Source organism: Alnus glutinosa, chromosome 4 (assembly GCF_958979055.1).
Source record: "Alnus glutinosa chromosome 4, dhAlnGlut1.1, whole genome shotgun sequence".
Classification (NCBI taxonomy): Eukaryota; Viridiplantae; Streptophyta; class Magnoliopsida; order Fagales; family Betulaceae; genus Alnus; species Alnus glutinosa.
Genome location: NC_084889.1, coordinates 27,355,598 through 27,382,611, shown reverse-complemented (window position 1 = coordinate 27,382,611; position 27,014 = coordinate 27,355,598). Strand labels below are relative to the sequence as shown.

Sequence of the window (27,014 nt, the reverse complement as noted above, 5' to 3'; positions counted from 1 at the left end):
TTTTATTTTTTATTTTTTTTTTGAAGCCACGTACTTTTTTCACTATGTTGTTGTGTTTTTATTGTTTTTAATTTTTTTGTTCTAATTGTTGATGTGAGAGGTTTTATATATATATTTTAATGTGTTATTATGAATTCAAGAGTTTTTTTGTTAGTGGAAAAAATCAAAAAATATCCGCTATTAGTTTAGCATTATAAACCAACGATGACACTTTTGAAAATGATAAATGGAAAAAAAAAATAAAAATGGTTTGAATAAGAAAGAAAAAAAATTACAAATTGACCGTCCACTTTTTACATCATTGTTTGTATTACAAAATTTACAATATCATTTTCACTTTAAACGTTGGTGTGAGGATAATACATATTTATGAGAAGCATTCAGTACAATTTCGCCTTAACAACAAAATTTAAAAAATCAACACAAAATCAATACATGCATTTTTTAAATGGTCGACATATACAAATTCATAAATAACCAAAATATGAAAAAATGAATTCTAAAAATGGTCCACATATACAAAATGACCTTTTTAAGATAAAATTGTGGAATTGTTTAAAATAAAATTTAAACAAGTATAATGTACAATTTCAGCATTTTTTTTGTTTTTTTTTGTTTTTTTTTTTTTTAAAAAAAAAGGAATAAAGTTTAATTGTTCATTTGTGTTGCTATTATCCTTTTTGACAAATTTTTACAAAAATTGTTTTAAAATAAACTCCCCTTCATTTTATAGTAAAATGATCGTACCCAACAATTTGAATCAAAATTAACCTCAATAATTATAATCAATATTTATTAAAAACAAATTTAAAACAAATTTTGCACCGTCTACCATTTACAATAATATATTTTATTGACAAATTTTGCACCGTAACCCTAAACCCTAAGCCCTAAAAAAAAAACAAAAACCCTAAACCCTACACCCTAAACCTTAAAACAAAAACCCTAACCCTAAACCCTAAATAACAAAAACCCTAAACCCTAAATCCCTAACCCTAAACCCTAAAACAAAAACAAAAAAAAACAAAAAAAAAAAAAAAGCATAACCCTAAACCTTTTAAAAAAAATAAAAAATAAAAAAAATGCCAGTGTGAAAAAAAACCCTAAACCCTAAACCCCAAAACAATACTAATTGGCCATGTTACTAATATTTTTCTAAAATAATTTAAAACTATACTTTTAATCAACAGTTTAAAACAAATTGTAAATTAAAACAAGATCAATGAGCACGTTAATATTTGAAGAAGTTCATATTCTAAGGAATTTAATCACTTTAATTGTTGAAGTCAAATAACTTCAAATTGTTTCAGTCTGTTAAATCACATACAGAGAAATATAGACAAGTCTTGGATGTCAGCACTTAGGGGTACGACACAGTATAACGACGGGTGTAGAGCGTTCGTAGAATTTGCCGTTCGTAACTGTACGACCGCTGATGGCAAAATTTACTGTCCATGTAAGAACTCCCGGAATAACCAGCGGCACGCCCTAGCTTACGTTCTTGCCCACCTGACAGAGGGTAGGGGAATGTCTTCGAAATATAGTTTGTGGTATATGCACGATGAGACTATACAAGGGGCTGCTGTTCCTGGTCGGTGTTCAAGTCATCCCAGTGTCACAGATGCGGCTACCGGTAGCACTGAACAGGTTGAATGCATGGAACAAGGCGGAGGCCTAAAACATGGTGGTCATGCCATGTTGCGTGACGCCTTCGATGTGCACGAAGTAGGAGAAGCCTTCAGTACTCAGCAGGGAGAAGTTAATGAAGGAACCTCTGCAGGGGAAGCATTGAAGTACCACAAGTTGTTAAAGACTGCCAAGAAGCCACTTCACCCTGGTACAAAGCATAGTAAACTGAGTGCTACTGTACACATATACAACTTGAAGTGCGTTGGAGGTATAAGTAACAAATTTTTTTTTGATATTCTCGAGCTTATTAGTCAGTTACTGCCTCCTTGCGATGAGACCTTGCCAGTAAACACATACGAGGCGAAGAAGTTCCTTAGATCCATAGGTCTCGGGTATGAGAAGATTCTGGCGTACCGTAATGACTGAATGTTATTCTGGAAAGATAATAAAGAATTAGAGTCATGTACCGTATGTGGAAAATCTAAGTGGAGGGCTGATATACATTTAGATCAGGATGGTGAGGTCATATCGCCGAGGAAAAAACGTCCAGTGAAGGTGTTAAGGTGGTTTCCACTCATCCCACGGCTACAGAGGTTATTCATGTCGGAGCATACTACGCACAATATGAGATGGCATGCAGAAGGCTGCACTGGGGATGGTGTATTGAGCACCCCGCCAACGGTGAGGCATGAAGATCATTCGACATTCTACACCCGGATTTTATGGCAGACAGTAGGAACGTGCGGCTTGGATTGACAGCAAATGGATTCAATCCATTTGGGAACATGAGCACATCCCACAGCACATGGCCCGTATTGCTTGTACCGTACAATTTGCCTCCTTGGATGTGCATGAAACAAACGCTGTTCATCCTGTCACTGGTTATCCCTGGACCGAGCTCACCTGGTATGGATATCGATGTCTACCTTCAGCCATTGATTGATGAGTTGCTGGAGCTGTGGAATGTAAGGGTACGGACATTAGATGCTTCAAAGATGGAGAATTTTACTATGCGAGCTTAGTTGATGTTGACAATAAACGACTTGCCGGCGTATGCATATTTATCTGGTTGGCCGAACAGAGGTGTGAAAGCATGTCCTTGCTGTATGCATTCGACACGTTCTAAATATTTGAAGAACGGAAATAAATTTTGTTATATGGGACACAGGAGATACTTGCCAACTGAACATCTATGGCGGCTGAACAGAAGAACATTTGACGGGACTAAAGAATTAGAATGCGCTTTGAACGTGCCATTCGGGGACGAGATCCTCCAACAGTTGGACGGGATTGCATTTAGGGATGAGGACGCGGGTAAGAAGAAAAACGAAAGAAGTGGAAGACCGGTGCACGAAGTTCTGATGATGTTGTGTGGAAAAAGAAAAGTATTTTTTTCAGATTGCTGTACTTGAAGGACAATTTGCTTCGGCACAATCTTGTTGTCATGCACATAGAAAAAAATGTCATGGACAATATACTTGGCACTATTTTGGACATCAAAGGGAAAACGAAGGACAACCTGGCAGCTCGGCTAGACTTGCAGGAAATGGGGTTGAGACCTAAGTTGCATCCGTTCACAGCCGCAAATGGTAAGACGTATATGCTTGCTGCCTGTCACACGATGTCCAGAGAGGACAAAGAAATTTTTTTGAAGGTTTTTCAAAATGTGAGAGTCCTGGATGGATATGCCTCGAACATTTCACGGTGCGTTCGACTCAAAGAATGTACAATTTTGGGGTTGAAGAGCCATGATAGCCACGTACTGATGCAGCAACTTCTCTCAATTGCATTGCGCCAGTCACTGCCAGATAAAGTGGTTAGACCTCTTGTGGAGATGTATGCATTTTTCAGAGGCATATGCTCAACCAAGCTAACAGAAGACGAGATGGTCCGATTGTAGGGTAGTGTCTGTATCACCTTGTGCAAGCTGGAACAGGTATTTCCTCCAGCGATTTTTACCAGCATGATCCATTTGGTCGTGCATCTTGTGCGCGAGTGTAGGCTTAGCCGCCCCGTACAATATAGGTGGATGTACCCGGCAGAGAGGTAAAATTTCACTATATATATATATATATATATATATATATATATATATATATATATATGTAATTGGTTCCCTAAACGTGGACAATTTCTTGATATGTATGTGTGTACACCACGGCCCCTGAAGGGTGCATTGCGGAGGGATATATAGCGACCGAGCTGGTAACGTTTTGTTCGAGGTATCTGGAAAACGCACCAACATTCCACAACAGACCTCAAAGAAATCCTAATGGATCCAAGGGCGCGGGAACGCGAGTTTGCCTGAACCGGTTGACAATGCAACAGATTCATCGTTATATTGTGTTCAACTCTGAAGAGTTCCTCCATTTGTGGATGTAAGTATTGTTTACATACTTAATAGGATTCAAATAAAATTACTAATAATAATTACTACAATATTATATCCACTGAATGTAGGATGCACAAAGATGCTCTTAGGTGATCATGCACTAGGCGTCGCATCACAGACGCTTTTATTGAAGCCCAACATCATGAGCAGTTTTGCGAATGGTACCGTGCATATGTAAGGAAATAGTTATTTTCTCGTATATAATATTTAAGAGTGTTCAGTGTCATTTTAAGATAGGGGTTAGCAATATGTCGTAATTAAGTACAAATGTGGTCTTTAATATTTGAAATTATAACATAGGTCGATGGACTGGACAATCAACGTAGAAAGGAATTGGGCCACAATTGGTTATGCGTTGTAGAGGCCTAAAGGAGATAGCATTCAAGTATAACAGGTACGTGGTAAACGGGAAACCGTTCCTCACGCTTTCCCATGATGTGGGAAGGAGGACTCAGAACAGCGGCGTATGTGTGCCAACCGTTGAAGGCGAAACGTACTACGGGCAGTTAACCGATATAGTTGAGGTCGAGTATTATAACAGGACTATGTACGTCCTATTCAAGTGCAATTGGGCAGACCCCACGATGGATAGAGGATTCAGAATAGACGATAATGGCCTAATGTTTGTCAACTTCAATCACCTCGTCCACAGGGGAGAACTGATTACTGACGAGCCTTACGTGCTTACATCTTAGGTAGACCAAGTATTTTTCGTCGAAGATAGAAGGAATCCAAATTGGGTTTGTGCCGTGAGGACTAAACCGCGCAACGTGTACGACGTTGGTCAGGGGGAAGGGAGTAATGATGCAGGTACAACCTATCACGAGTGTGTACCACTCGTATTAGCAACTGCTGACCTACATGGTATAAATGATGAATTCGAGCACGACAAGGCCGACATTGATCCGATTGAAGCTCCCATTATACAATGATTGCTATATTTATTGTTGGTACAATTCGCTTCAACTGAATATACTTTTTTAATTTGCGTAAATCCCATTGTATAATTTGCATATTCGTTAGTAATATATAACGTAAAAATAGTAATTAAGTTGTCTACATTTGTTTGCAGGAATCGATGGACCAGAGACCCCCTCCTTGTGCACATCGGGCACCACGCCTACCCGTGCCCCCCACAACCACGACCACAGCTTCGGCGGCACTATATACTGCGGGGTGGCCACACAACCCAGAGGCAGCTTATAGACCATTGTTGCCTGGTACAGTGCTCGTGCCCACGTCAAATCACGGGCAAACCAGCACAGCTGGATATTCTTGTTCTCCGTATTCGGTGCCGCTGTCGTTCTTGCAGATGGGGATCACCTCACCGGGTCATGTGACTCGATGGCGGGCGCGAGAGGGTTATGATGGGATGGGCCCACATGGTTATGCACCATAGTTTCCATATCCCTATACTAGACCTATGCCATGCGGATCTGATAGTGAGACGCATGATGATAGGTTTCTGTTGCCACAGACGGGGGAGATGCAGATGCCAGCTATAGGGTTGAGACAGATGCCTACACCGGCAGTGATGTAGGGCCCGGCTATGGGGTTGAGACATGTGCCAGCATCGGTAGCGAGCCTGGGCCCGGCGCCTGGGGAGAGACAGGTGCCGCTATTTGGGGAGAGCCAGGTGCCGCTATCTGAGGAGAGTCAGGTGCCACTATCTGAGGAGAGCCAGGTGCCACTTTTTGGTGAGAGTCAGATGCCAGATTCCCCATGAGGGGGACGTTGTGATGTTGGGTCCCGATCAGTTGGCCCCAGATAGTCAGTCGGATATGCCTTCAGATGATGATCAACAGCATCCCCCGGCGGAAGGGGTTGGCGAGGAGCATGCAGGCGACCCAGCGACCGAGCGCATACAGATTGACCAGATTCAGTTGATGGGTAAGTACATATCTATACATCAGTAAAACTCATATTATGTTACCAATAATTAATATTAAGTTTGAAAAAAAAAATTTAAAATTTATTAATATAATTAAGTTTTTTAGTGTTAAACAATTAAATGTTGTATATTTTTTTATTAGGGTACAACCCAGACGTGAGCATATATTATGAGGTGATTAGGGACCCAGAGAGAAATTGGGTGCTCCCGAGGGGGAAGAAGATTGTTTTGCAGTATAATGCTGCGACACAACCTGTAGGACGAGCCTGCAATCATTTTAGGCGGGCTACGGGCATGCTTATCAGGAGCGGGTACTACATACATATGCGGAACGAATGGACGAAGGTAGATGTGCAGAATAAGAAGGCTATGTGGGACGCGCTGATGGTATGTGTATGAATCTAATTTATTTATTTATTTAAATTATACATAAGATTAAGTTTTTCTTGAACTTTTAAAATTAATGCTTAAATTGAATGTGGTGGAGGAGTTCTATCTACCTGTATCAGTGGACAAGGGCAAGGCACAACAGGAAGCGTGGGCTGATATTGGCTGTAAGCACCGCTCGTGGAAGTCGAAGTTCAAAACGAAGCTAGATATTCGAGACGGTGACACGCCCGAGACTATACGTGCGAGAGTGCCAGGTAGGGTTTTTGAGAAGCATGACACAGCAAATGTGGAGTACCTGCTGACCGATTGGTGGAATGAGCAAAAAAGGGTATGTAGGTCTTTGATTGTATTATTATAATGTTGAGTTTTTTTAATAACAGTTAATTTAATTATATTACTACTTTAAGTGTGTCAATGCTTACATTTTTATCATCATGTTCAATGCGTAGGCGACCTCTGAACGGATGAAGCGGTTACGGGAGTTGAATGACCTCCCCCATTGTACGGGATTCAAAAGTTATGCCAGATTTAATCACGAGGAGGTATGAACAAATATATGTATATGTTTTTCATATTTGTTGCTCATTGTTTTTATTTTTTACACTATTTTCTCACTCTTTGTTTGTTATATATTTCAACTAGATGGTGACAGGCACATACATCTGGCACGCCCCCCACTCGCGCTGAGTCGTTTGTGAAGACGCACACAAGGAAGGACGGCACTTACCTGAATGAACGTACATGGGTCCTATGCGTATGCTACTAATCTATTTTACTAATATTTCTATGTTATGAGTGTGATATGACATTATTCAATATATGTGTATTTCATGTTGACAACGTACAGGAGAGGATGACGCAGAGTTTATCCAGTGATACAGCTGCCACGCAGAGCGTCTCAGAAGACATTGTGCGTTGGGTACCGAACGACACGTACGAACAGGCGGTTGGGAGGCCTAAGTACGCGGGGAGGGTTCGATAGGTTGGGCCGAACATTACTCCTGTTCGGGGGACGTGCTTCTCATACAGGCCTCGCTCATATGGGGGATCATCTGAGGGCACATCTCGAATTGGGCCGAACAGGCCCGGCAGATGGCAGAAATGCAAGCGATGCTACGTGCTGAGCGAGAGAGGAATGATGCGTTGAAGCAGGGCATGCGACAGTTCGAGGCCTTCATGTCCTCCATGGGAGTATCACAAGCATGCGTTAGTGCTCAGTCTTCACCTGCAAATGTAGGTAGTACGTCGTCTGTTACTAGTGCATCTGCAGGTATGATCCATATTGTGTATACGACAAAATTAATTTTAATTTGTTTTCATTACTTGTTTAAATTTGTGTATAATATTATATACTTTAATTGTTTTTATTACTTGCAGGTGATGTGACAACGATTGGTCCGTTGTCGCCTATTAGACGACGGCTGAGCCAGCACTCCCTTGTCACTACACCATCGCCTGCTACACCATCCCTTGCGCAGCAATCGCCGGTTGGCGAGAACACGCCTGGGACGATACCTCGTGATCCGCAGGGACACCCTTCAGATTTGTTGATATTTTGTGTAATTATTTTTTGTTAGTAACGAATATGTTTATTTTTTGTAATTATTTTTTGTTTGTAAATACGTTATTAATTATTGATTTGTGTAATTTGATTTTGTGATATTTTTGGCCAGAAATAAGAAAATTACAAAAAAAAAAAAAAAGAAAAAAAAAAAAGAAAGAATTAATTAAATTAAAAAAGTAATTAACCCAAAAAGATTTTTTTTAAAAAATTAAAAAATTATTTGTTAGGTCGTGGACTTACACAATTATTTCTTTAACTTTGAAACACCTCAACGTTTTATAGGTTAGAAGATTTCATAAGATGCCAAGTGGATGACTCTTATTGGTGTGTTTGAGTAATTAGAATTTAATTGTTGTAGTAATGTTCATTTGGAAGCTCTAAGTCTGAGTTTGACAATACATACTATTATGATTGTGAATTTAGAACTGCAAAAAAAATCTTACTTTATGATTTCGTTTCCGCATGCCCTCTTTTTTTTTTTTTTTCTCGAATATAGGTTTAGGGTAATTTCTTCAGTCAATTACCAGTTAATAGAAGTGAGGAAGTGGCCAGTAACCCTCACAGTTAAGTAAAAACAATTACCTAATTTTGGGGGCGTTACAATTGGAGCAAGTTTTTATTTTTTCCTTCAGATCACTATTCAAGCTAATATAATTCGATCATAGTGACGTACTTCTAGTTATTGGTATGTGCTTGTTTTATTTTAAAACATGGACTAGAATGGAATACTAGCATAGGGCCAATTTTGAAGACACTTGGGCTATCCCTAGCCCTAGCCATGTGTCTCCAATAGAAGAGGCTAGGTTTTTATCCATAGCCTAGCCTAGCCGTCCAATATGGGGGTGTTTGGAGATTGGTTGTATGCCTTCTCTCCAAGTAAACCTAAGCTTATAAATAGAGAAGCTTGTGAAGCATAAACAACGCTCAACCATAACACTAAACACTTTCTTAAGAGCCCACTCTCTTGGTCATCTTCAGTCATTGAGGAGAAGATCCTAAGGTTATAGAAATTCTAGAGGCCGCCGTTTCTTTTGAAGAGGCAAGAAGAAAAAGATTTTTTGCTCATAGCCAAGTAGTGGCCGAATTTCAAGTATGTGTGTCTCCATCGTCTTTTATTTTTTAAAGCATGATCTTTCCATATTCTCTTAAAGTCGATCATTGAGATTATTCCGTTGTGCATTTGATGTACAAGATCACAACACTCTATCCACATGATGTTTTTAAATAAATCTCGAAAGAGAAACTATTAAGAATCAATATTTTCTAATATTTCATATTTCTTGATTTTATGTTTGTATTATTAAGATACTTTCATGATTAGCATATTATTCTGATTTTATTTTAATTACTAATGTAATATTTTTTTAGGGTAATTACATTTTTCCCAAATGAACTACTAACCTCCGTCAATATGCCTCCATGAACTGCCACTCTCACCACCCGACCGCAACGAACTGTCATTTACTTACCAAAACCTTCATTCTGTTAGTCAATCTCGTTAAATCAAACGGTCAACCTATCAAGGGCACTTCACATGTGGTTTTATTAATTTTTTTCCTTCTCTTTCCCTCACAATAAAGGGCTCCCTCTCTCTCCACACTAATATAAATTTCTACCTACTACAACCCAACAAATCCACCAACATTCTCACGAGTCACTCGCTTCTCTCCCTCTAAAAGAAATGCACAAAAAACTCAGCCCCATGACTCCTCTCCTCCTCTTTATCTTTTTCTCATCTCTCATTGTAAGCACATTGAGTCTCACTACTGTGTTTCAAATTCTCTTTTATTATCCAACTTTGTTGTTTCTGCGCATCATTGTTTCACCTGTGTTTTCATTTTTTATCAATGCAGGTTAGCTTCGCCCTTGCTTTCCTGGCTATCTCTGCCCATATTAATGATGATTGGAAGTCACTTTTGTTTCATTGAGCGGTGGCAGGCTTTTGGAATGAGAAATCACCTGTTTCAGAGCTCGATGTGGCAACGACAACGGGCCTTTCCGAATAATGTATTGCAAGAGGTCCGTCCTCAATACTTTGATTTAGGGATTCATCCTCCTTGCCCAATATTGTACACCGACCCTTTTCTACTTCTTTGTATTTCCTGGCTACCATTGCCCAAATTCAAGATTGGTGGAATTGCGTGGAAAATCTATTTATGCCACAAATCCCTTCTTTCATAGAAGATTATACTTTTGGACAAGCTTGATGGAGGGAAGTTGCAAGTTCAGCCAAAAAGCGGTTGTTTCCTCTCCAGTATGTGGGGCAGTCCTCTTCTACTATGTTTGATCTCTTGGTTCTGGTTCTTTCTAGTGATTGCCTAACAAACACAAAAATGAGGACATAGGTTTCAGAATTCTGCTGGGGCTAGCAGTTGTTTAGTCGGAGAAAAACTGTTTAGTCTAGAGCGTATGTAGTTTGGTATTGGAACAAAGAGATTCGAAACAGTCAGCCCAAGGCAGCTTTTCTACTATTGAAGGCGTTCCCCTTTGAGCGCGGTGGACTCCGCGACTTTCGCCAAGCTCGCGGTGCAGAACAATCTGTCCTCGCACTTGCTGGCATTCTGCACCTCCGCGAACTTGCTCTGCTTTCCCGATTAATCACCGAGTCCGGAGAAGCATGCGAAGGACTCAAACTTTGTAGTGTACTCGGACCTAAACTTCACCAATTACAGCACGGATCAGCTCGGCGTGACCAACTCGCTCTAGAAATACTCAGGTGACGAGAGTCTCCGGTCAACTCGTTTCGCTAGTACAATCGAGACTCGACAGGCCACAAGGACAATGTCGTCAATTACACCCCTATGGCAACGCCCATCAAAACTGCCCGTCTAGTAAGCGTGTAACATGAGAGGTGTACAACATCGCCATCTTCCCTCCTAGGAACGATACTGGAGCGCGAGCTCTTGATGAGAGAGAGAGAAAGAGAGAAGGAGACGATAGATTAGAATATATAATTCAATAGAATAGGCCAACGATAATGGGTGAGGGCTAAAATAGGGAAAAAATGAATAAATTCGAAAGTTCACGTGATAGGTTCACTGTTTGATTTAACGAGGTTAACTGACGGAATGAGGGTTTTGGTAACTAAATGGTAGTTCGATGCGATAGAATGGTGAGAGTGTTAGTTCACAGGGGCATATTGACAGAGGCTAGTAGTTCACAGGAAAAAAGGTAATTGTCCCATTTTTTTTCCCAATATAACTTAAAGATATTATACGTTTACAACTTCTATATAACTCTTATACAACTCTAGTAATTGTTTTTAAAGGGTGCAATATCTCCATAACTTATGAATAATTGTATTTAAACTTTTTTGATGTAGTATGAACAATTCATAAAAGAGATGTACAAAATTGTCAAAGGCATTTGAAGTTTAATCCCATCAATGTGATAAATTAGAGGCTCGATTCCCTCAAATCGGTCGTTTTATCTTATTTTTTCCTTTATTTTTGGATTTTCAAGGGAAAAGATAAAACTCTTGAGGAAAGAAGTAAGAATACAAAAGATCGTCAAGAAGCGAAAGGATTGCCTTGGAATTTAGATAGTGCAAAAAGGAATTAGGAATTTTTTTATTTTATTTTTTAGGGATAACTTCACAAAAGGGTAACGAACTATACCGCGTTTTTGCAGAAGGGTACTGAATTATCATTCCTCTCGAACCTGGGGTTTTAACTATCAAAATGAATCCCAGAAGGGCATTCCGTCTGTTCTCGGCGTTAAAACGCAACGGAAGTCGATTCACGTGACTTCCACGTGACTTTTTTAATGGGTTTGGTCTTCTTTGCCCCTGACTTCAACGGATACATCAAGTCTGAAACCTCCTTCACAAAGCACTTATCTCATATACATTGATACACTCTCAGCTCATACATACACTCTCAGCTTCGGCCTACCTCCATCAACGCGTGAAAGGTAGGTTTTTTTGCATGAGTTAATTTCTTCCCTTCTTCACGTGGAAGCGATCATAACCTATGTCTGACAGTGAATCGAGCTCGGCAACCTTACTGGTCCACTGTGTAAATGTGGATTGAAAGCATGTTCATGGACATTCTTCACCATGGAAAATTTTGGTAGAAGGTTTTATTCTTCTGTAAATTACAAGGTAAATAATTTCTTCCCCCAATTTTTTTTCCCCTAGGGTTCCATCTTTGTTTTCAATTTTTTTTTTCCCCTTTAGGGTTCCATCTCTGTTTTCCCAATTTTTTTTTTCCTAAGGGTTCCACAAGTGTTGATTGATGGGATTTTCTGATTATGCAGCAAGAAGCTGTGAAATGTGATTATTTTTTATGGCGTGAACCTGAAATGTGTGTATACGGTCTAAGAGTTATGTCGAGGTTGAGAAAGTGGCACGAGAGTTTGAAGCTTGAACGGGAATTGAGTGGAAACCAAGTCTCGGATGAAGCAGATAAATAGAAGTCTGAATCTGAGAGAAATAAGAATGAAGCTGATAAATGCAAAGAAGAAGCTGAGAAATATAAGTCGAAACTAGAGAGACAGAAGATGAAGCTTCGGTCAGTAGAGAGGAAGTACAAATTTGCCTATGTTTGTTCATGGGTGATATTTGTGTTGTTGCTTGTATATCCTCAATCTCACAGCCAGTGCAATGCATCGAGGATAATGTTGGCATGAAAATTTTTTTGTAATGATGTAATGCCTTGTAATGTTTTGAGTGTTGGTCGGATTGTGTTCAAGGGTGGTAACTGGTTTGTAATTGTTAGCCGGATTATGAATTTCCCTTGATAAGTGTATTGTAATTGTTATCTTTGAAATATTGTTGTTCATGGGTGATATCAATTGCTATGTTGGTTCCAAAGAATTTGTAAATGACCAATATGGTATGTCTTTGTAAACTTGTTACTACAATTTGTTACCAATTGTCATTTTGGGTTCAAAATTGGTACCAAAATTGGATGAATGTTATTGGTCATTCAATTGGTCTATTTGTTAACAAGAAGTTCACGGAGTTATAAACAACATTTGGTACCAACAAATTAAGGAAATAATGCCAATAACAGACAATACCAGAAATAGCATCATAAACAATTTGGTTTCAAAATGGTAAATGTTATCATTGGGTGATATTCTGTAATGCTGTGTTGGTTTCAAAGAACTTATAAATGACCAATTTGGTATGTCTCTGTAAACTTGTTGGTACCATTTGTTACCAATTATTGTTTTTGGTCCAAAATTAGTACCAACAGATTAAAGCAATAACAGACAATACCAAAATACCATCATAAACCTTTTGGTTTCAAAATGGTTTATATATGTGTTCCTGTAAACCTGTTGGTATAAAAAACCTGAATAGAAAAGCTAGACTCATCCAATCACAAACCAAACAAATTCCTCCAATCATTACACAAAAGTCAAATGACATCAAAACAAACCAATGCATAACAATTCCTTAACCTTCCATTACTCAAATAACATCAAAACACATCAAATGTAGCTACTGAAATTACAAATTAAACCCTTCCAAAAAATAGTACCATAAGTTAAATAACATAAGTTACAAATCATAACCATTCTGTTAAATATCGTGAGTTAAGTTAATACATCCTGAAAACCATGCTGTCCATGCCCTTCCAAAATACACAACCCAAACTGAAAATATACATCATAACCATGTTGTCCATGCCCTTCCAAAATGTACAACACATATCCAAAAATACACATCAGACTTGCCAAATCTTCTTCTTTCCTTTATCCTTTTTGCCTACAGGTGGAGGAATGTCAGAACTTGTTACTTTTGTCTTGTTTATGTCAAAGTCAGGGGGAGTTAGTCTGAAAGTTATGCCACCTGCAACCTTGGGAGGACCCCATGAGCATGCAGGTCCACCACCTGGAACCTTGGGTGGTCCAGAAGGGTTCCCAGTGAGGTCAAGCATCACTTTTCCTCGAGTGTTCGGGTTAGTTTGTGTAGGATGTGCTCTCAATCTTCCACCAACTCTGCTTCTAGTTGCCAAACTGGTACTAGCCTTCTTCCTAGTATATCTTGTGCTTGCGCCCGTTCCTCTAGTGCTCTTCTCACCCCTACTTGGTGCAGTAGATGTAGTGCTTGCACCTGTTCCTCTAGTGCTCTTCTCACCCCTACTTGGTGCAGTAGATGTAGTGCTTGTACCCTCTCCTCTTGCTCTTACCCTCTTTCGACCCCGACCCCTTGTTGGTACAGTAGGATTGTCAGTAGATGGGGCACTAGATGTTGGTGCACTAGAATGGCCCACAGATGGTGCACTGGAGGATTCACCCAACTAAAAAGAACACATCAAATGTCAGAAACCATCACAAAACAACACAAACATATTAAACTCACAGTATAAAGAAACATATGCCTTTAGGTACTAAATGTATGCTAAACAATCACAAAGAAGAAACATTACCCTGTCAAGATTGCAGTCAGTATCTGCAGCATGTTCTCTGTAGGAAGTTCTCCTACGTTGTTGTCTTTCAACATGCCTCATCCTAACAGTGCATGTTCTTGTATTGTGACCATATTTCTTGCACATCCCACATTGGTTCTTCTTGCCACCCTTTCTAACTGAGTATGGATTTGATGTCTCATCAGCACCTCTATTTCTAACTTTCTTAGGTCTACCTATAGTTGCTCTTGACTTTGGTGGTTCAATCTTCGGTTGATTTGTCCTAACCCATTGCTCCTCACTTGGTACAGGGTAAATGATGGGTGCATATACCTTTAAGTACATCTCATTTCCAAAGTAATGACTCAAATAATCATCTGGGTTGCCTCCACCATGCCATATTGCCGAGATGGCATGACAACATGGGATGCCAGAGACATCCCATTTTCTACACCCACATGTTCTCTAGCACAAATTGACCACATACTTCATGCCCTTGCAATCAACCTCAAATAAACCATCACCAACAAAACTTGGTGTACAATGGCTGGCCTCATCTTCCTCTATCTCTAACTTCTCTTTAATTTTTGGCTCCACATTCCCCTCCATGGCCCTTCTAGCATCTCTCTTCCTTTGGTACCTTCTCATTAAGTTTTCCCTGATTCCTTCCAACATTGTCAAGATGGTCTTATCCCGAAACTTAAGGATCCAGCTATTGAAGCACTCAGCCAAGTTGTTGTGCAGAAGGTCACACTTTGTGCTTGTGTTGAACCATCCTCTACACCAGGTTCTAGGGTCAACCTTTTCTAGGTACTCATGTGCTTTAGGGTTTAGTCCCTTGAGCTCCTCCATTGCAGCATAAAATCCAGTCTGTGTGTAAGATGAAGCAGCTCTTTAGAGCAGGCCCTTCAATAACACCCCCTATGACCATCGTCTTTGAAATTGGCATATAAGTGCCGCACATATGTTCGATGTTCAGCATAAGGACACACCTCATGTAGGCCTAGTACCAATCCCTGCACACATGAAAACAATATCTCTATCAAATTCATTAGATTTAACATACCAAATCACATACAAGACATGTAAATCATAAATAAAGATATATTTAATATTTACCTTTTGTCTATCTGAAATGAAAGTCCACCCATGTGGACCCCTAGGGCCAAGATCTGCTAATAAGGGCTCGAGAAACCATGTCCAGCTGTCCTTAGTCTCTGCCTCCACCACAGCTATAGCAATTGGATACATGTTATCATTGGCATCCCTTCCAATAGCTGTCATTAACTGTCCCTTGTAAACTCCCTTTAAGAAACATGCATCAAGGCCTATGATAGGCCTACACCCATCTCTGAACCCATTTTTCATGGCTGCCAATGACATGTACATCCTCTGGAATCTACAAGGCACTTCGGGCATAGGTCTCTCAACCATCAGAATAACACAACTCCCAACATTTGTGCTTCTAATTGCTGCACAGTAGTCCCATAATCGATAGTATTGCTCACCCAACTTTCCATAAATGGTCTGTTGTGCCTTCTTCCTAGCCCTATATAAGGAACTATCGTGGATTTCAACATTCCACTTCTTCTTCACCTTTTTCTTTAGGACATCTATAGGCATGTTCGGCTGATCCCTAAAACAGTCCATGCACTCCTCGGCAACCCAATTCGAAGTGATCAAGTGATTCTTGTACCTCCTAGGGCATGTATGTCTAGGCCTAATTGAAATTAGCATGAACGTGGACTCATCTTTCAACTGCCTCCCATAAACTCTGTACTTACAATTCTTGTCTGCACACACTGCAATGCATTTAGTCCTGGAATTCTTTTCGTAAGTCAAGTCCTTCCCTTTCAATACAAAGGCCTGCTTAATGGCTTTTCTAAACTCATACACATCATGAAAAGTGTTATCTCGCTGCAAAATCGGATCTTTCAAATCATCCTTACTAAATGGAACCCTCTTGGTAACACAGGGCTGTCTTGAAGACTCAGCCTCAGTCGCACCCTCTTCATCACTAGCAATAGGTGAGATCAGTCCATCACTACCGGAAATATCTGAATAACCCTCACCCTCACCCTGGCCCCCACCCTGACCCCCACCCGCACCTTCACCTTCACCTTCACCCTCACCCTCTTCTGCTTCACCAACTGCTGCTTCTACTCCAACCTCCTAATCCACAACATCTTTTGGCTACAGTCCAAACCCTTCATCTACTCCAACATCATCATATTCTAATCCCACCTCTGCATCTAAATCATAAGCATCAGAGTCATCAGTTAGAACCTGATCCCAGAATGGGTCACTTTTGTCTACAGACACTCTCTCATATTCTTCTTCTTCTTCCTCTTCCTCATCAACAATACCCTCTTCTCCATGTACTTCTACTTCTACATCTACATCTACATTTACTACACCAAAGGCAACCAAATATAACTCTACAATTCCATGCTCCCTATGGTGCTCCACCATTTGAATGACATCATGGTCAGAAGAAATAAGTCGTAGCCTTTCATCCAGACTCTTGGTAGGTAGATTATAATAAATTAGGTCACCAGGACCATACCCATAAGTCCTAACTACCCTTTCTATCTCAATAAATGACAACTCATCTCTATCATATGGGTCAGGGTAATGTGATATGTCCCCACCAACATATGTGACCCTATGCTCCCTATTAAATCCTCCACCATGGTGCACCTCAAACATTAGCAATTCTGGATACATTACATGTCCTACAAATAGACAAGTTGACAAAACAATGACACGTCCTAGCGAGCAGACAAAAAAAAAAAAAAAAAAGTCATTAGGTCCACAAGCAGAGTAAAGCAATTCTGCATACAACATGCATAATAAAGGCATCAGCCAGCAAACCAAAACAAAAGTCACCCCATAATGGCAAACACATCAAGACCCACTAACCACAACAAATAGTATTAAAAAAATTGAACTTTTCTGCAACCCTAAGCAACAAACCCGAAATGGGACCACAAACCAAAAAAAAAAGAAAAGGGAACAACAAACCTGAAACAAGATAATGACAGGAACAAATGGGACCATAAACCCAAACAAAATAGGACCACAAACCAAAGAATATATAAAATACACCATCTCAGCAACTTCAATAAGACCCAGATATTGCCGATGACCAAACACATGGTCCCGTAACAACTTAAACCCTAAACAACGGGAAAAGTGTCCCTGAACCCCAAATAACGCCCAGCATTTCAGAAATAAAACAAGTAATCCGCAAATAAACAAATATGGTTAAATAAATATTCATTTACACTGAAAAAAAAAAAAAAAAAAAAAGAAAAAAGAAAAAAAAAAAAAGAGCAAAAAAGTTCATTACCTTTAGTCAAAATCAGCCTTTGATGCTTGATTCTTGTGTATACTGTCGAAACAAGCCACAGTGTAACAGCACGGTTAGGGTTCTTAGCGCACGAGTACGGATTGGGAGCTTTAGGGTTTCCGGATACTTACAAAGCAATTTGGGGGAAAATAGGAAAATATGATACGATGGAGGAATTTTAAGTTCGAAATTGTATCCGTTGAAGTCAGGGGCAAAGAAGACCAAACCCATTAAAAAAGTCACGTGGAAGTCACGTGAATCGACTTCCGTTACGTTTTAACGCCGAGAACAGACAGAATGACCTTCTGGGATTCATTTTGATAGTTAAAACCCCGGGTTCGAGAGGAATGATAATTCAATACCCTTCTGTAAAAACGCGGTATAGTTCGATACCCTTTTGTGAAGTTATCCCTATTTTTTATTTTTTTAATCTTGGTTCGGCTTGTTCAAAGGGTTTATGATAATTGCACTCCTAATTGTTTAGGGTCCATGAACACAAATATTAGTGCCATAAATTTTAACATTACATAGTGCTATAAATTTATTCTATATATAAAGGCTGTTTTTTAGGGTCAAACTACCATGGTGCTTAAAGAGTAATGTTACATGTCACCCTCATATTCCTCTTGTGTCCTCCCACCATAGTATTAAAGAGTAATGTTACATGTCACCCTATGTCCTCATTGTGTCTCCCCAAAACTAATGTGGCTCTTAGAATTACCATTGAATTTATGATAGATCACTATTGAATTTTGATCCAATGGTAATTTTAAGAGTCGCATCAACTTTGGGGGGACAGAAGGAGAACATAGGGTGATATGTAGCATTATTTGACCTGCTATAATGTTCCACTACTAAATATTCTAAGAAAAAAAAATATTGGATTTATGAAACTTCAAATTTAAATTTGATTTGATTTTGATGGACAATAAGGCTAGGACTAGGAACTCTGGCTTCTAGGTGCTAGGCATCATTCTTCACCCTATCATGTTACACTATTAGTTTCCTAAATATTAGTTGGTTAACAATAGTGGAAATTTAATTTTAGTCTAATCCATACATCTTGGAGATGTTAACCGCCCAGTGCAACCACAATTTTAATCATGCATACATGTGAAGACATGTATTCATGAAGGAGCAAGTAATAAAATTTGTGGAAGGAGACTACGGGACGAAGGTCGAGAGAAGAAATTAAATGAATTCTTTGTATTCATGACTAGGACCATCGATTATGAACTCAATGAGTTCTGTGTCAAAGATTGAGGAAACATCACTGGAGCCAGCAATGTCATCTCTCCTCAACGATGTTAGCAATGCTAGATCGGAATGGAATCTCCACCACTGTTCTTCCGCCGTTATCAAACTGCATCGCCAAATCGCTCCTAGTCGCCATCGTAGTTCCGTCCGACAGCCATCACCTTGCACCGGCCATTGCAACCGCCGATCCAGAATCCACCGCACCAAGCGCCACCATCAGCCCTGCCGCTTTGGATACCTCTTTTGTTACAGAGATGTGAAAGAAACAAGCAATGGCGTTTTTGTTTGGCTCAAACGAAGAAAAAAAAAAGGGGTACAAACAAAACGAGTTTGGCTTTTATGAAGGGCCTAGTTAGTCAATGGGTCAACTTTCTTTTGTGGCTCAAAGGTGGAGCAGATGCGTGCATTGTTTTTAATATTTTTTATTAAGTTATATTTTTGGAAGTGTTAATTAGTTTTTATTTTCAATACTTTATTTTTCATAATTTTTTCTTGAGGACAAGAAAAAGGTTAGTTGGGGAGAATGATGTGATCCTAATCTGTAAGGATTACATCTAAATCTAAGTAAGAGATATATCTAAGTTGCAGATATATCTAATAGGAGTAGTAGAGATTGAATAAGAGTCTTATCTCTTATAGTGGGAGAAGATGAGTAGTAGTCTTTATCTTGTATTGCTATAGGTTTCTATCTTTGAATAGCAATAGGTTATCTAGCTTAATTTATGGGATAACTCTATCTAGAATAGAGTTACACTCCTATGAAAAATTTGCTAGTTTTATTGTGTATTTAAATGAAGGATTATGGAATATATGTTATGTTAAATTTTGTTAAGTAAAATATAGTGTTACTGTGTTTTTTGAGAGTTCATGGCTAACTCGAAACAGCAAACCTATCCATTCCTGTATTTTATATTAATTGGTTCACATCATACACTTTGAGTGTTCTGAGTGCTCTAAGTTGCGGTACGAAAGGATTTTCATGGAGAGAATGTTGGGAAATCCATTATGTACAGTTGCAGGGGAACAGAAGATCAAAGTTGTGTTTGACCTGCTATGTGACTTTCATTTATTTAATTATCTTCTTGGACATTTGTGTTGGTTCAGACTGTAAATAAGCAGATGTTTTGTTGCCTTGTTTTATAATCTTCTTCACCATTGCTTGGCAAATCTTAGACGGGTGTTTCTGTAGTCATTTGGCTGGGGATTGAAAGAAAAGGCTTGCCTTTAACTTTGATTTAGAAGTTTCCATTTATATAGAATTCATTGTGCTCTTTGTGCTTCCAAAGAGACTACCCGAACAGTGTGGATTACCTTTCATGGTCTTTAACTAGCTAAATAATTTTGGTGCTCCATTCCCAGCAAAATCAAAACATAATATGCTTCACAAAAAGACTATTCAGATCGGAATTCTTACATTGCTTCAGCAAAAAACTATTCTCTTAATATGCTTGACATTATTTATTAATTTTTTTTTGTAAGGAATATGCTTGACATTATTATAAGAATATTCTATTTATATTGATTGTTAGCAAATACGACTGTTAAAAAAATAAATGTAAAATAAAATACAAATTTTAGAAAAGAAATGATAAAGAAATAATATTTAAATAATAGAAATTTGCTACAAACTCACTTATAGCTAATTCTTACAAATTAGTATAATAAAGTAGCATGTGTTTTTGCCGCTGGGTTTCTCTTCAGATCTTGGTTGATGGGGGAGGGGGCTTTGCCCCTGACTCCCTACTCTTTGCTTTTTCCGTCTTGTTTACTTGCTTTCTGTTTATGGTTTTGTTTTCGGCCGGGCACTGAGCCGTGGGCTGTTATATTTCTTTCCTCTAGGTGACTCTCCGCAAACCCAAGAGGTGAAGGTGTTTTCCTCTAAGAGCACTCATAGTGGGTTATGTAAAACCCACTGTAAATCTATAATACATAACCAAACCACAAAAACATCCCTCCATCAGCTTCTCCATCCTCACACCATAATAGATTCACTGAACATTTGTGAACAGTGCGACACCACATGTGGCGTCGCACTGTTCACACATCTATCAATTTTATATGATTATTTCTCTTCTTTCTTTCACTTTCTTCCTCTTTCCCGTCACTTTCTTCCTCTTGCCGGTAGTCTCTCCAGGAATTATAGGCGAGCTCGTCGTCGCTGGCTTGGGAGTTGGAGATCTCGACAGTGACGACTGCCAGATTGCCGAGCTGGTACACGTCCTTGTCCGTCTGGAGCTTCAGAGTCGGCCGGAGCTGGAGCGATCTAGCGAGCTCGTCGTTCGTCGTTACTGGCTCGGGGGTTGGAGATCTCAACAGTGCTGGCTAGAGGAACCGACGGAACCCCAGCGACAGGTCGGTGGAAACCATGGGAAGTTTCTGGTATTTCGGTGGAAACCATGGGCCGCCGACAGAGAAGATTCACCGTGGGTTGATTTTGATTTTGATTTCCGGTGGGTTGAATTTGATTTTGATTTCCGGTAGGTTGAATTTGATTTTGATTTCCAGTGGGTTTGATTTTGATTTTGATTTCCGGTGGGTTTAATTTTGATTTTGATTTCCGGTGGGTTGATTTTGATTTTCCGTTGGGTTGATATTGATTTTGATCCGGTGGGTTGATATTGATTTTCCGAAGCCAGAGCAAACAGTGCTTAAAAAAGCAGAAGAAGAAGAAGAAGAAGAAGAAGAATCTCTATGTTTTCTCTGTGATAATTCTGGTGTACGTGATAATTCTGCATTTGTTTGATGAAATGGCAGAGGTGATTTCGGGTTTGTGGAGAGGAGTGGGCATGAGTTTTTAACAAAAATATTAAAAATGATTATTTTAATAAAATAGATATAAATTTAGATCATTTGATGGAGGATAGTTTTAAAAGTTGTTATGTAAACTAGCAAAAAGCAAGTTTGATCATGTAAAATAGATTAAAATTTACATAACCTGCTGGGAATGGTCTTATCCTTTTGAGGATTTGGAGTTAGTGGGTTTTGTTCTACGGTGGGGATGTTCAAAGTTAGGAACAAAGATCAGTTTTCTGTTTTTGGTGAGGCTCAGACTAGTGTGGGGAGCGTGGAGGATGTAGAGGGGTATTCTCTCTCGGATCTGCACTTTCTGTGCTGTTTCAGGAGTCGTTGACAATGTTTGAGGAGGAAGGAATGATGATGGGTTGCACAACCTAGAGTTTTTTTTTTTTTTTAGAGCGTCGGCAGTGTTTTGATAAAGAATAAAACTGATGTTTGGATGCACAATTGGGTTACTTCTATTCTAGCACAGAAATGGGCTTATTCTTGAGCAGGTTTTGGCGGAGTTTTATTCCAATACACAGATAAGCTTATTCAAGAGCAGGTTTTGTTTTTCATTTAGAAGAAGCCTTATACAGATCTACCAGCGACTCCCTACGCTCTATGCCGGCCAATGTTATTGAGTTTATATTTTTGGATTCTTTAAATTTTATTCTGTTGTTTAATCTCTGTAACCTGCCATGGTAGACTTTAAATATAGTTTTTAGATTAGATCTTACTCTCTTATCTTCTCATAGTGGAACTTATTGTAAAAAAAGATGTGTTTTTTTGTATCCTTCTACTAAGGCAGCTGCCCTCCAAGTCAAGAACTAGTCCTCTTTGTTTTTAGGAGTCTTTATACCCCTAATTACAGCTTTTGGCCTTTTGGGTCTCAGATTATAGAAGGTTATTTCCTTATTCTAAAAAAAGGAAAAAAAAAAAAAAAAAAGTAGCATAGTGTTTCTAAAGCATATGATTGAGAAGCATAGCTTTCTTATTAATGCTAATAAAAAAAATATGTGTTTCTCACGTGCTAAGGGGCATTTAGCAATTATTAGACAGGTTTGTAGTTTATTTATTTATTTTTTATTTATTTATTTTTTTTTTACATATTTAATTGGTATAGAGAAAGATTAAATAATTGAATATATGGTGTATTTTAAAAGTCCTTAGCTAAAATAAATAAATAAATAAATAGGCTTTTGGTAAGTTGTTTTAGATATAATTCTTGCTCAAATTTGCATGACGTTGCGGACAGGGAGTTAGAAGCTCCGACTCAGTACCATTTCAGACAAGCATGGTAGCATGATGTTCCTCGCCACCGCCCCATCACCAAAGATCCCATTCACCCACAAGACCACAACTATACCTTTTGCATTCTTCTTCACTAACACTAGCCGGACAGCCCGTACCGCTTCCCTGCAACGAGAACAACCACCAAAACATGAACCCGATCAAGCACCAGAAGACCGTTACAGCATCAGCAACAGGTCATACTGGACCAAAAAGATTCACATACTCTGTGCTGAAGACCGCAATGTCGACGAGGCGCTCCGCCTTCTGGACCGTCTCAGTCTCCGCGGGTACTGCCAGGACTCCCTCAACCTCAGCAGCATAATTCACGCACTATGCGACTCCAACCGCTTTGCCGAAGCCCATCACCGACTTCTACTCTCCATAGCTTCTCACTGCGTCCCCGACGAGCGCACCTGCAATGTTCTTATTGCCAGGTTACTTGATTCTCGAACCCCATATAGAACATTGCATGTTGTTCGCTGTTTGTTTGACGTTAAGCCTGAATTTGTACCATCTTTGGTTATTTATAACCGTTTGATGAATCAGCTTTGCTCGTTTTCACGACCCAGTGAAGCTCACAGGTTGTTTTTCGATATGAAGAGTAGGGGGCATTGTCCAAATATTGTTTCTTATACTACCTTGATTAATGGTTATTGTAAAATTGGTGAAGTGGATAATGCCCAGAAGGTGTTTGGTGAAATGGGTGAGAATGGGGTAGTACAGAACTCCCTGACATATAGTGTATTGATTCGTGGTGTTCTTCGGAGGCGGGACATTGATCGTGGGAGGGAATTGACGTGCAAACTTTGGGAGAAGATGAGGGATGAAGAGGACCTGTCCGTGAGAAATGCAGCTTTTGCGAATCTTGTTGATTCTTTGTGTAAAGAAGGGCTTTTTCACGAATTGTTTAGGATCACGGAAGATATGCCTCAAGGGAAGAGTGTGTCTGAGGAATTTGTTTACAGTCAGATGATAGATTCACTTTGTAAAGTTGGAAGACATCATGTGGCCGCAAGGATTGTTTACATAATGAGGAAAAGGGGGTTTCTTCCAAGTTTAGTATCATACAACTCTATTATACATGGCCTTTGCAAGGACGGAGGTTGTGTGAGGGCTTATCAGTTGTTAGAGGAAGGAATTCAATTTGGGTACTTACCATCTGAGTATACATATAAGATTCTAGTAGAAGCCCTTTGCAAAGAGTCGGAGCTCCACAAGGCAAGGAATATTCTGAAACATATGCTGAATAAGGAAGGTGTGAACAGAACCAGAATGTTCAACATATATTTAAGGGCGCTTTGTCTTATGAATAACCCAACTGAGCTTTTGAATGTGCTGGTTTTTATGCTTCAGAACCAGTGTCAGCCAGATGTAGTAACCTTGAACACGGCAATAAATGGGTTGTGCAAGATGGAGAGGATTGAAGAGGCTTTGAAGGTATTAAATGATATGATAAATGGCAAATTTTGTGCCCCAGATTCTGTGACCTTCACTACTGTCATATGTGGTTTATTAAACGTTGGAAGAACCCAAGAGGCATTTAATATTTTGAATCACATAATGCCGGAACATGGTGTTAGGCCTGGTGTTGTGACATATAATGCACTTCTACGAGGCTTGTTCAAACTTCAGCAAGCAAATGAGGCAATGGAAGTTTTTAATAGCATGCTGAGTGATGGTGTCACTGCGGACAGTACCACTCACACTATAATAATTGATGGATTATGTGAGACTAGACAAATAGAAGAGGCTCAGAGGTTTTGGGATGATGTAATATGGCCTTCAAAGATTCATGACAATTTTGTATACGCGGCCCTTATCAAAGGGCTTTGCCGCTCAGGCAAATTGAATGAAGCTTGTCACTTCCTATATGAACTGGTAGATTCTGGGGTCGCTCCAAATATTTTCAACTATAATATTTTGATTGACAGTGCATGCAAGTTAGGGTTAAAGAGAGAAGCTTATCAGACTGTTGGAGAGATGAGAAGGAATGGGCTGGTCCCAGATGCTGTAACCTGGAGGATTCTTGACAAATTACATGGTAATGTGAGAGGGCAATTCTCTATTGAGGATGCAATTCTGCAATCCAGAGGTGGGTCACAGGATATAGAAATGGAAGAAAAACTTAGAATGTGAAGCAAATCCGACTTGGATTCAAGTAGCTACAAGAAGACAGAAACTATATGATCCTGTTAAGGGGATCCATATATCCATTAAGATGAATCTTAATTTTAACTTTGTGACAGAAAGTAACATCTTCTGAAGCGGTTTAGAAAATACAGAAGTGACAGAGCTGACCCCAAGACAGGAGATAATGCAAAGTTGAGACGCCTAATTGGGCAGGTATAGGGGACTACAATTTTCCTTAACAATTATTGTAATCTGAAGGATGTCAATAAAACTCATGTTACAAATTAACAGAGAAGTTCTTTGAAACATCAAGATAGTCCAGACAGAAAGTGTTTGTTATCCTAGAGTTTAATTTCAATGGGTTAGTAACTTCATTGCTGCAGGTTGTGTAAAGAGACAGATAAAAGTTGCAATCAATCCACACATTCTGGATTCTGTATAAATTACTTGCAGTATACAAGACCATCCTTTAAAATTTTCTGGTCAATTATTGAGATTGCTTTGTCATTTAGGTTCAGAGAAGCTATGAACTGGTTGTTTCCCTGAACTAAAATCAAACTTGTTGCCAAACTGTAATCTTATACGTACTTCATCTCCAAGAAATTGGTCAGCTCGTTTATGAAGACCTTTTAGTTTATACAAAAGAAGTAAACCATAGGTGTTGCAAAAAACCGGGATGGGAAACAAAATGGAATGTACTGGATTTTCTGCACATGCAAACATCAAACCAGAGACAAAAGCAGGGCTCAACAAATAGAAAGTATCATGGTACGTCTTCCTTCACTGAAATGGTGTTTCTTTAATTTAGAAGATCTCAACCAACATTCATTTTGGTCTCATTGATTGATGCAATGCTACTCAAATTTGTTACTGTGATACAGGCAGAACTGCTGGTCTTTTGGTGTCCTGCTGTTGCCTTGGCTCCAACATCTGTTTGCCACATTCTTCGTCTTTTTTTAAACTCTCTAAACCTTTTTACTTTCTTGATTACATACGTTTTAGCTATCCACTTTTAGCTCCAACCTTTTTACATCTGTTTGCCACAGCTATTTAGTTTTTTAAAGCACCCTTAGCAACTTCACCATTTTAGCTATTCAATTTCACTATTCCATTTAAATATTATTTGTCAAAGATTTCTTTATTCTTTTTCTAACATCTATATTTTTGAATGATTGTCTTTTTTCTAATGGTCATATTTTTTTAATATTTGTCTTATTCTAACGGACATATTTTTTTAAATTTGTCTTTTCCTTACGGTTATATTTTTGAAAATTTGTCTTTTTTCCTAACAGTCATATTTTTTGAAAAAGGCCATATGCTTTCAATATAAATAAACATAAGGATAAAAAATAAAAAAGGGAAAGAGAAAAGAACATTTGTTGAGTGTGAAAAAGAAATAAAAATAAATAAATAAATAAAAAAAGAGAGAAAAAATTACTATTTGTTATTCTTTTGATGAGTGAACAGTACTGACCAACTATTCACTCGCCAAACAAAAATTACCATTTTACTGAAGCTATTAGAGAGGTTTTTTTTTTTTTTTTTTTTTTTTTTTTTTTTTTTTTGATTTGGCTCATAAAAATAGCTAAGAAAACCATTTTGGGGAGTCTACTAAGAATCTTCTGCCTACTTTAACCGACAGACCATGTCCCTGACTTCTTACAACTTATTTCAACTGGAAATGTTACATAGTGTTATGAGAAGGTTGTTGCTTTCTACAACTCATTTTACCATGCTGCTAATCTGTAACACCCAGAATTTTCACTGAAATGGGGTAGCTTCTCATTGTTGTATTTGTGCAATTGGACAGTCACTACAACCTCGAAGGGAAAAAAAATAGTGAAGCTAATGGCACCATTATCTTTCGAGCATTCTGGCGATTAATTATAAAGTAGGAGCCATACTAGCTAGGGGCCTCTAACAGATCTCTTCCTATCCCATTTCTTATCAAGACCAACCAACTGTTTGACGAAATTGCC

At 38.9% G+C, this 27,014-nt stretch overlaps 1 protein-coding gene across 1 annotated transcript; it reads left to right on the top strand.

The window, feature by feature from the left end:
• Positions 1-22,862: 22,862 nt before the first annotated feature.
• On the top strand, positions 22,863-26,170 carry LOC133866897 (pentatricopeptide repeat-containing protein At3g18020). The gene is made up of 2 exons (XM_062303552.1): positions 22,863-25,803; positions 25,917-26,170. The coding sequence occupies exon 1, from the start codon at positions 22,915-22,917 to the stop codon at positions 25,039-25,041; it is 2,127 nt and encodes a 708-aa protein (XP_062159536.1). The 5' UTR covers positions 22,863-22,914; the 3' UTR covers positions 25,042-25,803; positions 25,917-26,170.
• The last annotated feature ends 844 nt before the right edge of the window (positions 26,171-27,014 follow it).